This window comes from Leptonychotes weddellii, chromosome 4 (assembly GCF_054177405.1).
Source record: "Leptonychotes weddellii isolate Sample4059 chromosome 4, ASM5417740v2, whole genome shotgun sequence".
Classification (NCBI taxonomy): domain Eukaryota; kingdom Metazoa; phylum Chordata; class Mammalia; order Carnivora; family Phocidae; genus Leptonychotes; species Leptonychotes weddellii.
The window spans coordinates 27,786,499-27,799,524 of NC_138372.1; the positions used below are offsets into that span (position 1 = coordinate 27,786,499).

General features: G+C 45.0%; 1 protein-coding gene across 9 annotated transcripts in view; it reads left to right on the forward strand.

The window, feature by feature from the left end:
* The window catches only part of MACF1 (microtubule actin crosslinking factor 1), a 338,282-nt gene that overhangs the window by 52,803 nt on the left and 272,453 nt on the right, over positions 1-13,026 (forward strand). Inside the window, exons 1-2 of one of the 9 annotated variants that reach the window (XM_081818149.1) lie at positions 7,490-7,734; positions 8,862-9,002. The exons of 7 other annotated variants lie outside the window; for them this stretch is intronic. In XM_081818149.1, the coding sequence (XP_081674275.1) occupies positions 7,683-7,734; positions 8,862-9,002 (193 nt within the window). In that variant the 5' untranslated portion in view covers positions 7,490-7,682. Of the gene's footprint in view, positions 1-7,489; positions 7,735-8,861; positions 9,003-13,026 lie in introns of those variants that run through there. One more of the 9 variants, XM_081818153.1, reaches the window with a different exon arrangement.

A 13,026-nucleotide genomic window follows, 5' to 3' on the forward strand; every position in this document is an offset into this window, starting at 1 on the left:
ATCTTATTCAGACCCATAGATTCAACTGCTGGGTCAGAGCTCTCTGCTGAGCTCCATGCACTTATCTCTGGGTATTGGAGGACTTCTTCTACATATCTTGTAGGTGTCTTTTACTCAGCACGTTCCACACTGAACCCTTCATCTCCACCCCGGCAAGTCTGCTTTTCTCTCTTCCATTCCTTACTTTAAGGCACCGTCTTCCACCTAGTCACACGAGTGAGATATTTGGGAATCATTTGAGAATCTTACCTCACATGGTCCATCCACCCACCCCACCCTAGCTCAAATAAAATAGTGATCAAATGCCGTATAAATAATTCGACCTCAGATTGCAAACCCCTTCCTTTCTTCGCATTACCAGTGCTGCTTTTTTTGTTATGATTCTATTATTTCTCAGCATGTAACTGTATAGTGTCCTAACTGGTTCCCCTCCCTTCTGTCTTGCTCCCCTCCCTTTCACAGCTGCTAGAATGCACTTTCTGAAATTAAACTCTAATTATAAAAAATAGTCACTCCCAAGCATAAATGCTTTCAATGACTTCCCATTGTCTTCAGGGTGAAATATGGTTTCTTTAGCATGGCATGCAAAGCTTTCATGCCCTGCCATCATTCTTCCAGGGTAGAGAGTACCCTACACTCTAGCCATGTCAAACTATTTTAAGTTCCTTAAATGCATTGTGCTCTCTCATGTTTCTACTTTGCTTTTTCTGTCTACAGCACTCCTGCCCCCATCAGTCTAGTTCTGTCTGGTCCTAAAGTTCCAGTTGCAGCAGCATCTCCTTTGGGAAGCCTTCCCTAGGCTTCCATTTGCTTCTTTGCTTCCGTGCACCTTTACCAGCATCAGCTGCACTGTATTGCATGTTGGTGCACATGCTTGTCTCACTCACTAGATCATACACTGCTTGAGAGAAGGGACTCTGAGCTCTTTACCTCCATCCTTGGTGCTGTACAAATTTGGCATAGGGCAGGCTTGTTGGATGCATGAATGATTGAGTGAGGAGGTATGTGGTCAATGGTAGTGCTGGGATCAGGATTTAGAATCGCCCGTCCTTGGCTTTTAAGCTTTCCTTTATTTTTTGACTAGGTAATACGTTCACATAGTTGACTATTCAAAAGGTACGAAAAGGTGTTCAGTGAAGAATCTTCTTTCACTCTAGCCAACCTTTCCCCCTCCCTGAAGACAATCAGTATTATCAGTTTTTTTGTGCCTTCCAGAGATGATATGTGCACTTATTTATTCAACAAGTATTTGTTGAGTGCCTACTATGTGCCAGGTACTAAGCTAGGCTCTGGGGATAAACAGTGAAGAAAACAGATAAAAGTCCCTGACTTTCTGGAACCTAAATTCTATATATTTTTCTTCCCTCCTTTGTTAAAAAAAAAAACAACAAACCATAAATGAGAGGATAACATACCCTCTGTTTGACCTTTCTTTGTTTTACTTATTATATCTTGAAGATTAATCTGTTTCAGCTCCTAAAGACCTTCTCTTTTTTCCCCTTGCTTATTATTCCATTATGTAGATGTACTATCATTTATTTAGCCAGTTCCCTACTGATGGATGATCTTTTGTTATTACAAAATGCTGGAGTGAAAAATCTGTTGTACACTTGTCATTTTGCATATGTATATCTGTAGGAAAAATTCTTAGGTGTGCAATTGCTGGGCCAAATAGTGTATATATTTGTAAATTTGATGGATAGTCTGATCCATGACTTTAATTTTTTATTATGAATATTTCAAGCATGTAGACAAGCGTAGATAACGCTATAGCAGATTCATATATACGCACTACTCATTAAACAGTTGTTGACCCCTTACTGAGGTTCTGCCTATTAGGTACTTTTAGCCCCTCCTTAACATTGTGATATTTTCCCACTGAATATTATCTTAGACTCAAGATACTAAGTTTCTTAAAACTCATACCCTGCCATCCTGGAGTCATCACTGTACAGTCTATCTTGGACTGTTTTTTTTTTTTTTTTAAATATAACCTCATTTTTAGGAAAAGGCAGCTTCAGAGGAAAATTCCATTATGCTATTTTTAGTGTCTAGAATCTGAGTTTCAAAAATGTTTATTTTGCCTCCTTCCTCTGCTCAAAAGCAACATAGGAATGCTACGGGAAGTTGGTGGCCTGTCGTCTTGGAGACTTGTTTTATTTGTTGGTGGAGGAGCTCAGGTGAATTGAGCCGGCAAGAGCTTTTTTTCCCCCCGGGTTTGTTAGAATAACTAAATGTGGTGCTCCTTAGCGGGTACCTTTAACTGACGCGGAGTGCAGCTGTGTCCTCTGGGTCCTGATGGATTTGGTGAGAGGAGCTGTTCCTGGAGGAGGGGGAAACTGTTGATCTCTATTACACCTGGATACCTGTAGCTGTGTCAGGATGCTTTTGTTGAAATAAATGTCCTTCCCTCCCATCTCCCTGCTGGAGGTCCATAACCTTGTTCCAGTAGTAGGTGACTCTTGTCTCTGACCTTTTTCTTAGTTCCCAGAATGCCTCGTGAGGCTTTTAGGTTACTTTAGGATGTTATAAACCTGGAGGGGTTCTTCAGTGTCAGGTAGAGCTAGAATCAGAGGTCATGGCAGGTACAGATTGACCTTAAGAGCAGGTATTTTTGCCTTTCCTCCCAATTGGTCAGTCCTTTTCACCCTGTTTGGTCTTGTAGTATTATATAACCACTGTAGGAAAGAGAGGACTCCTAGGATTCACCTGTTTTTCCGTGGACCACACAGCCAGAAAAAAAGGATCAAGGAGAGAGAACTGATTTGCGAGCATGTGGCCTAAAGCACAAGGCCTTTTTAAACTTGTTGCCAGACCCCAGAGTGTAAGTCTGGTCTACACAAAGTAGCTTTCCAAGCCTGGGGTGAGCACAGAATGGGCAGAGCTCCTTGGACCTTTGCTGCCAGGCCCACACGTAGTTCCCTTTAAAGCCTCTCTTGGTTTTGCCATTTCGGTTCTCTCCTTCTAAGCATAAGGTCTGACTTCTTTTGTCTTCTGTTCTTCAGCCCTACAGAGGCAGCTCTGGCCCTCGGGACAGCTCTTTCTTCAGATGGCAAACTCATCTCTCTAGCAGACCAGAGGGACAAGGTGTAATTCAACCCTTTCTCCATCAGATGCTGCTGCCCGGGGGAGACAATTAAGAAAGTGATCTTTGTTGCTCCCTGAATAGGACCATGAACCTGGCACCTGCTTTTGTTACTGGCTTCTTAAGTCACTGGAGACATTTTTGCTGTCTTCCTGGGTCAGCAGCTGCTTTGGAGTAACAGTAGCAGCTGGCCTCAAAGAAAATGGATGTATTTATATGAGGAGAGCTACCTTTCATGTCCCTAAACCTCTTGTCTTTAGGGCTGGTCTAGAGAGTGAGCAGTTGGAAGTCAGCTGTGCCTTCAGTTGGACCACCTATGACCCTCATCTTCCCTGAATCTGAGCAGACAGATTGATTCCTTTTTTTGTCCTGCTCTCTGTCCCATTAGACTCTGAGTTCTGTGTTCCCAGCACCTAGGTTGGTGCCTGGTGTGTGGTGAGTAGGCAACAAATGTACGTTGAATGAATGGCTGGGCAAATCCCTTGAACTGGCTGTCCAGGTTTAGCTTCCCTCACCCTGACGTGGGGGTGCCTTGGGAGACGGACCTTTGTTTTTAGAAGAAAGATTGCTTCGAAAGAATTATGGAACTTACTGATTCGTAGAGGGGTTTTGGGGGACTATGTGAACTCCAAGGTAGGGCTTTTTCTCTCTTCATCAGCCTAGAACTTTCTCCTCAGTTGTAACTCTCTACCAGCAGACTTGTCCTTCTGTTTCAGGATTTATATCCTGACCTGACTCAGGCCTTCACTCCACCGAGGTCCTGGTGTCCCTGAGCCCAGTCAAGGGCAAGGCAGCTATTCCTTTTTAACTGTCATCCTGTTACTAGAGAGCAGGCAGCCCTAACGACTACATCTCATGCAGTGTCCTCTGCATTCCTGATCTTCCCGCTTTCAGTCAAGTTCCACTTCATTCCGAGGTGTCTGTGCGTTTGTCAGGGCTGTTGGAGACAGCGGGGCTTTTTTCCCCCTCTGTCAGCAGCTGGCCAGAGAGTGCCTATTAGACTGCCAGATTCTGAGCGTTTCACATTGTTCGTGTTTGTCTGGAGCTTAGGGGAGCATCCCTCCTGCCACCTGAGGTTTCACCTCACTCTTTGCCATGTGGGACCTATGAGGATAAAAGATGAACCGCCACACTCAGTTGGTTAAGCGACTGCCTTCGGCTCAGGTCATGATCCTGGAGTCCCGGGATCAAGTCCCACATCGGGCTCCCTGCTCAGCGGGGAGTCTGCTTCTCCCTCTGACCCTCTTCCCTCTCGTGCTCTCTCTTTCAAATAAATAAATAAAATCTTTAAAAAAAAAAAAAAAGATGAACCACCACAAAGAGCATGTAGAGGTATTGGACTGTGGTGCTTTGAAATGCTCTGATTTTGAGGAAAGGTCTCTGGGCTGCAAGAATACAACTGCTGCCCCCCCTCACCCCCCCGCTTCCCAAAAGCCTTGAGTTGGAACCACCCCTCACTTCATAATGGCAAACATCCTTGTTTTTGTTTAATTTTTATCTGATAAAATGTTATTAAACCATTTCAATGGTGAAACACACGGAGGAAATGACAAACTAGCATGTGTTGTCTTTTAAATGCACTTAGTTCAAGTGGCTATTTTAAAAGTCAGTTTTTCCTGCTGTGAGATTCCTGTTGTCTGGGCTGCTTTGCTCGTTCAGGTGGGAGGAGTCTCTGAATAGGATTTTATAGTGGCATTAAAGCAAGAGGACCCAGCTCTGCCCTGGCTAATTGATCATTCTTTTACATTCTTATATTCACATTGCACTGTGTTAATTGCTTTCAGATCATGACACAGGACAGATCATAGAGATCAGTTTAGAGGTTATCTACCTGTGGTTCATTGACCCGTCTCCACTTGTAAACAACAGTTTGTATGTAGGTGAATATGTCCCTTTTTCTAGGGAGAGTATCCTTAGTTTTCATCAGATTCTCATTAGAGTTTGTGACCTAAAAAGAAAAGAATAACTAACGTTTTATAGGAATTTGGGGCTCCTGCTCACGTAGCTAGTTGATGGCAAAGTTGGATCTTGAGACAGACTCTGGAATCCAGGTATTTTGACTCTACAACCCAAATTCTTTGCACTGTACTCTATTATCCATTCTCTTCCTGGAGAAATAAGTGGAATAATGCCAGGAAACAGACACACAATCTGAACTGGTGTTTCATGTTTGCCTTTTTCTGTCCACGGTCTTATTTCACAGATGAGGAATCCAAGGACCTGGTCTTTTGGACTAGGTGACCTCAGAGATACAGTGATTCTCACAGTAATACATCATAGAATCTGAATTTTTGTTTGTTTTTTACTGTTTCCCATTGCCTAATTTATGCTCTGTAAACATTAAGGTCCCTTTTAACCGTTGAATCTTGCCCATGAAATTGTTCTTTTGAGAAAAGGAAGCATATAGTGTGTCCCCCTTGACTCCTAATAAATATTTAGATCTGCACACAGTGCTTGGCTACCGTGTTGGTACTGTTGACTGACTGGTAGCATCGGAAGGCACAAAAGCTTGGGTTGGATACTTCTATTCTTTAAAAATGTTCCCCTCTCTATTATCTTAGCAGCTGTTAATATTATTTAGCCTGATCTTTTCAAGTGGGCACACTCTCTTTTTTCTGTTTTCATAGTGTTTTTCTTACAGTTTCTTCACCTGCATCCAACCTGCATAATTGGGAGTTTTGTGGAACATTATATTTGACACACTGTGAGTTCTACCCCAGGTCACTGAATGGCAGCCTTCAGGACTGGGAGAGGGGCGTCTCTCTTGTGAGGGGTTCTTCTGTGGAGTCTGACTCTGTTGGTTGCCCATGGGTTTCTAGGATGCCAAGGCTTTTATGGTAGATGAGCCAGAATACTAGAGTATGACTTTTAGACAGATTGCTTAACCTATTTTCTCACATGTAATCTAAAATTTACAGTTATTTTTATAAAGACTTTTTTTAAAAATTTTTTTAAAGATTTTATTTATTTATTTGACAGAGAGAGACAAAGTGAGAGAGGGAACACAAACAGGGGGAGTGGGAGAGGGAGAAGCAGGCTTCCCGCTGAGCAGAGAGCCCGATGTGGGACTCCATCCCAGGACCCTGGGATCATGACCTGAGCTGAAGGCAGACGCCCAAAGACTGAGCCACCCAGGCGCCCCTATAAAGACGTTTTAAAAGATGAGTATAATGATGCAGATGAACCACGTTTTAAAAAATTTATTTGAGAGAGAGAGCGTGGGCACATATGCACAAGTTGGGGGAGGGGCAAGAGGAGAGAGAGAGAATCTTAAGCAGACTCTCCACTGAGCACGGAGCCCCATGTGGGGCTCGATCTCACGACCCAGAGATTATGACCTGAGCTGAAATTAAGAGGGGCTCGATCTCAAGACCCTGAGATTATGACCTGAGCTGAAATCAAGAGCCACCCAGGTGCCCTGCAGATGAAGCACTTTGAATTTCTTACAATGAGATGCTATAGATATTTCAGGGGGTTTCCCCCCTCTTATTATATAATCTGTTTAGCTTATCCTATGAGCCTGTTTTTATTGGGCTGGGGGGGACGGGTCATCTTTTTGAGGCTAATGGAGTAGAAGGAAATTTACAGTAGCTACTTACATCATTAAAGCAAACAAAAAACAAGTCAGCTGAGTGGAATAGTGTCCTGGAGTGGGGAGTGTGTGGGGGTTGTCTGAACTGCATTTTCCCCTGAGTTATCTATGGAGAAGGTCCTGCCTCCCTGAATTGTGCATTTAGCACTTAGGAAGTGGGCTTCACAGTTTCTGCTTCTGTCTCCCCGCCTTGGACTGTGTTGATCAGCAGTGTCTTGCCTGTGTGTGGCTCTGTAAACAGGACTGCTGTAAGTGGAGTGCAGCGTTGGTTGTTTATTTTGTAAAACCTGCCCCATTGTCATGTGATATTTGCCCAAGCGCTCCTGTACTGACATTCTTGTGGTGAGTGTGGCCCTTTAAAGGTTTCGTTCTCCAATGTTAGATGAGCCCCTAACTTGTGTCTTGAAAAGCATTAAAGCCTCTTTCCCTGGGCGCCTGGGTAAGCGACTGCCTTAGGCTCAGGTCATGATCCTGGAGTCCCAGGATCGAGTCCCGCATCGGGCTCCCTGCTCGGCGAGGAGCCTGCTTCTCCCTCTAAAACCCTCCCCCCTCTCGTGTACTCTCTCTCTCTCTCATTCTCGCTCTCTCAAATAAATAAATAAATCTTTAAAAAAAAAAAAAAAAGCCTCTTTCCCTAGAGTTTAAACCAGAGGAGCGGTAATCCCAGTGGAGCCCAGCTGGAGCCCAGAGAGAAGGTGGCAGATGAGGTGGCAGATGATAGGCAGGGGCCTGTTGTGGTCTCCCGCCTCATTTTTGCACAAAGGAGGGGCTGTCGCCTCCTGGGGAGGTATTTCCGCTCGTTGCAACAAATGAGGGAGCACAGAAGACTGTAATGTAATAAGCCTTCTCTGGTGACGTCATTTGTAAATGTGGTCAAAGTCCAGTTCTTGGGGGCTCGGAGGCGCGGTGGTAGAGACCAGTCTGTTCTAACGCTCACACTTCTCAGCTGTCACCGTGCCATGCTGCCTACTTCTAGCCACTGAACCAACACAGCTGGGCGGGGGCATGAACGCCTACAAGTACCAGAAGTTCCTGGAGGGACTCAACAACCTTAGAGGTATGATAGGGCTTCTGGCTCCCTGCCTTTATCCCTGCTGAATTTGTGAAGACTTACTGTTTTATGTGTTATGTGGGGTCTTTACTTTCCCTCAGTAAAGCTCAGGAGCTTGGAAAGCCCTTTTACTCTGAGCTGGCCATAGTTCTTGGTGTGTTTGGGCCATGACATAGAAGGGCTAGCACTGCAAATGTGATAGTGGGTGAGTAGGAGCAGATCCTCTCAGCCACTTCAACAGCAGTCTGTTGTCTTGCTTGAATGGGCAGTGGAGAAATGTCCCCTGCTCCCTTGAGTTGAGCAGAGCTCAGGGCACTCCCGGGGCGGTGTGTGTAGAGGGCTCTTGCCATCGGGCACTGCAGCCTCACCCAGGTGTAGCTGTTTCTTGGGCCAGGTATGCCTGTGTCTACAGTGAGTCAGAGTCCCCCCCTGGAGAGAACAGGGAATAGGGAGTGGTTGGGGGAGGAGGAATGCAGGTTGCCAGGCCAGGAAAGCCATGTAAAGGGGTAAATCAGTGACTTTAAAGGAGGCAACTTTTTGATAGAATAATGTTTAAAGGGGATAGTGTCTGCTTTACATGGTTGACAAATTCTTCACTGACCACAGATGAGAAAAATGCAGGCCTCTTTGGCTCTTAAGGAGGAAGATGAATGAAATCTTTTTGCTGCTGCTTCTCTAATTAATTGGTGGTTCGATTTCCGTCTGCTTAGGAAGGTGCTCAACCCCTCCCTCTTTTGTCAGCAGTCTGGATTCTGGATCCAGAGCAACCATGGGGTGGGTGCAGAGAGAGTAGGGGAGGCAGAGAGAGGAACAGGGTAAGTGGGTTTCTTCAGGGAGGAGGGAGTAGGAGACTCCCATCCTGCCCGGGTCTGTCGGTATTTTCCTTTCTTCCATTTCTGTTGAAGAACTGTTTGTAAGAGAGCGTATACATGGAGAGCTTTGTATGCTATCAAGGGATATGCAACTGTAAAGTACTGTTCTACTAATTTCTACCTTCTCTTCCCTTTTGTCTCTCCCTACCCCCCACCGCATAAATTTTTTTTTTTTTTTTCCCAGGGCCTCTGCAAACTCATCAGGCATCAGGCAGGTCTTAGTAAGAATGAGTCACATTAACTATTGTTTCCCTGTCACAGGAAGTTCTGAGAGGGCAGAAAAAATCCGGACTTCTTCATCCAGACTCATGGGGAAGAGGTGTGAGATGCAGGACAGAACCAGTGGAGCTTCTCAGCAACTCTTCCAGTTCTTGGGCCTTGTTGGGCCCTGGGTGAAGGCAGGTACAAGGATGTACCCTTGTGCCATAGAAGAGCCCCCTTGTCTTGCCCTATTTCCTGTCTTAGAGGGATCCTTCTATATTCCTGGGCATGATGCCCACCCAACAGCAGGGGCCTTTCCCTCCTCTGTTTACAAAGCTCATGGAAGGATTATCAAACTTAATAACTTGCATGTTCCTTCAGTAGAAGAAAAGGTTTGGGGTAGGACCCTAGGCCTCTCCTTGGACACTGAGCTCCTTAGTGTAGTTTTATTCCCTATTATCCTTGGCACCAGTCTTGTGATAAAAGGCCAGCGCTTCCTGAAGATGGGCAGGTGGTGGATGGAAACTACAGGATATTTACTTATCTACAGAATTGGAGAGTATGATTTTTCTGTTTGGTTCCTCTTTGTGTCAAGGGTTTAGATGAGAAGTTAAACCACATGAGGATGGCCGTGGCCTAAGCGAATCCAGTTTAGCAGTGACCTAGGTAGATGCCTGAGGTTCTCAGGAGACCACACCACACATAACCCTGTCCTCCTCTGCTGCAGGTGCTTCAGGAACCAAAGTGCAGATATGACTGGTGGGGGCACTTCTTGTTTTCCTCTCACGAAACATGCATGGAGGAAGGAGTCCTTTTTCACTCCCTAAATAGGGGTTGCTTTGGTCCCCAGTTTCCTCTAACTCTCCTGACTTCCTCAGTGGGGCTAATGGTACAAGCAGGTCTTGATTTGATCCTTTTGGGGGTGGAGAGGTTAGAAATTGCACCCTAGCAAGGGTTATTTCTGCTTTTCAAAGAGGTTATATTAAAACCAGCTTGGCAATCATTTATTTTCTTAACCTACCTATAAAGTTTTTCGCCCCCTCCCTCCTTTGCCCTGTCTTTTCTGGGAAGGAATGAGTAACAGTGCTAGGAATGAACAAGTAACAGATGAGATACACCTATCATGGGGTGTGTCCTGTGTAGGGCTGAAATCAGAGAAGGGAAAAGACCACAGTTGCCGTGGCAGCTCACACTCTACTCTTCCTACCCTAGATCCTAGGCTTATTTTGGTTCTGCCTCTCCAAGATGAACTCAGAAGCACTTACTGCTGTGGGCATTAAACAAGAGGATATATATACAGTTGAGTGTCTGGAATGTTGGCAGAGTTCACCAGATGTTGGTTCTATCTCTTCTTTCCTCTGTCCCTCCCGGACACTTTGAATCATGGTGAGTCCTTGTGCCTGCTTTAGTCCAGGATGAGCTCGGTCAAGTCACACTCTGGTTGGGGAGTTGTAGCCCTAGTCACCCATCCACATGGTTGGCTCCAGGGCTTACTTGATCTCCCTGTAGGACAGTTATGATAGTTGAGACGGGAAGACAATATCACTAGTGATAATAGTAATAAAAGCAAGCATTCAGCAAATGTTAGTTATGGACGAGGCCCTGTTCTAAGCACTTTACATGAATTAATCCATGTAGCTCGTTAAATACTCCCATAGCATAGGTAGTTTATATTGGAAAACCCAAGGTGTGGCTGGTCTGAGAACATGGGTCCTGCTAAGGACGTCCTGGGAGCATAGCAGCCAACATGGCTATATTGTGCTGCTGTCCGATGCTGGGGACCCTGTGCTATGTGGGAGAATACCCACAACTGCTCAAGTGTGTATGTAACACACATTGGGGCACCTTATTCCCTGTGGGAGAGCAGAGTACGGTGCTTTGAGGTGAGGGCAATAGATCTTTTTTTTTCTTTTTCCCCTACCCTAACCTCCTTGAGCTGTGTCCTGTTTTCTAATCCTACCTTCATTTATATACACTGTGTAATAGTCTTTATGGCATAAAATGTATAAGATACAGCAGTTTGTCTTGTTCGTTCACCTAGAGAAAGCATCTGATTTAACCTTCCTTCTTTGCCAGAACTAGAATCTTTTTCAGATGGGAGAGGTGCCTGGAAAGAGGGCACGTAGTTGTTTTGGTTTGGTCTTTACAATCATTTCTGGAATGTCATCATAGGTCTTGGACAATTACCTCCCCAACCCTGGGCGGCCAGGCAGACAGTTACAAACCACTGCCTTGGTCAAACTGTCCTGTGGGCCAGGTGTCACCCACTGTGCCCCCTGATTATGGTGCATAACTACTTCCCTTTTCCTTCTCACCTGTATCTTTGTGTATTCCAGAGGGGCTGATACAAAGAGGTCCTCGGCTCCCCTTTCTGTTTAGTTACTTACTTTGCTTTTCTTGACATGGTTCAGCTTATAGCCATTCTTCCATCTAGTGTTGAAGGGAGCCCAGTGGGAGAATAGAGACATTGTAGAAGTCTTTTGAAGTTCTGGGCCCCAATTTCCTGTGAATCTTTGGTGCTCTGAGACCAGTATTGGGGTGCAGTGTATCCCATTACTGCTGCGGCTTCTGGGCTTTAATTTCTTTTTTCAGGCCTGCCAAAAACCATAGTCACTGAGTGATTTCTGCCCAGATGGACCTCTCCTGTGGGTATGACAGGTTCAACTGTTGGCCTAAGTCCTGCTCTTTGGCAGAGTCCAGGCCTGTGCTGTGGGTTGGTAATTGGGGATTAATTAGGGAGGCAGAGAGGTAGTTGCAGTTGAATGATGAGAAAGTGGTGCTCTAGTCTTTGCTTAAAAAAAAAAAATTGTGATCTGTCTGTGAGGTAATGACTGATTTTTAAAAACCAATATACTCCAGCATACCCACACATTTTCACCCTTCTCTTCCTTTGCATAGGCTGTCCTGTTGCCTTTGCCTGGAATACCATTGTCCTCCCTCTCCCTCTCTTTTTTAAAGATTTTATTTATTTATTTATTTGAGAGAGAGAGAGAGAGAGAATGAACAGGGGAGAGGGACAAGCGGCGGACTCCACCCAGACTGAGCTTGGAGCCTGGGCTCCATCCCAGGATCCCAAGATCATGACCTGAGCCGAAACCAAGAGTTGGATGCTTAACCGACTGAGCCACCCAGGCGCCCCGTCCTTCTCTTTATATACCAAACTTCCACTCACCTTTCAGTGCCTAGCCCAACCTCATTTCCCCCCATAGTTTCCTTCCTTTCCTTTCCTTGCTCTCTCTCTCGTTTTCTCCTTCCTTTGCATTTTGAGATAGAATTCTCTCTTCCTCACCTGTACTGTCATAGCACTTTAAACGTACTTGTTTTAGAGCATGCTTATAGTTACCGTTATTAACTAGTTATAGTTGTTAAACATGTTATCGTTACGTTTTAGTTACAGTTCTTAAGCATTTGATTTTCCTCCTAGTCTTTACTTCTTGGGTAAGCTTCCTGTAACTTCTATAAGCCTCAGTATTCTCACCTGTATAATGAGGATGATAATAAAATTTACCTCACAAAATGTTGTGAGGATTAAATGCAATATAGTAAGGGTAACATCTGGCACAGAGTTAGAGCCCAGGAGGTGTTGCCAAAGGCGGGAACTGTCCTTTCTTCTTGCATCTTCATTGCCCGCCTGGCATGTGTTAAGCATAAAAAGACATTTGAAGAATTGAGCTAAACTCCTTTGTCCAAATGTCCTTCAGTAGTCACCATAGGGGGTTAAAAAAAAGCCACTCTGGGGACGCCTGGGTGGCTCAGTTGGTTAAGCGAGTGCCTTCGGCTCAGGTCATGATCCTCGCATCCCGGGATTGAGTCCCGCATCGGGCTCCCTGCTCGGCTGGGGGTCTGCTTCTCCCTCTGCCTCTGTCTCTCTCTCTCTCTCTGTCTCCCATGAATAAATAAATAAAATCTTTAAAAAAAAAAAAAAACCACTCTGACATCGGTGCCTGTGCTGTATACATTTATAAAAACGCTTTTTGTGGCTTTTTTCTTCACCGCCAGATTTATGACTCCCGTAAGAAACTACAGTCATTTTATAGTCCTACTTAATTTTTGGTCAGAAAATGATACTAAGACTCAGGCTGTTTTGAAACATTAAATCCAATCTCAAAGAATGAAAACGGATTGCTCTTGAAAACATTGGAAAGATGGTGTTCCTAGTCTGTAGGCGGTCCCAGATGAGGAGTTCCTGGTATGTTTTGGGCAGCAGCAACACCGAACAAGTGAG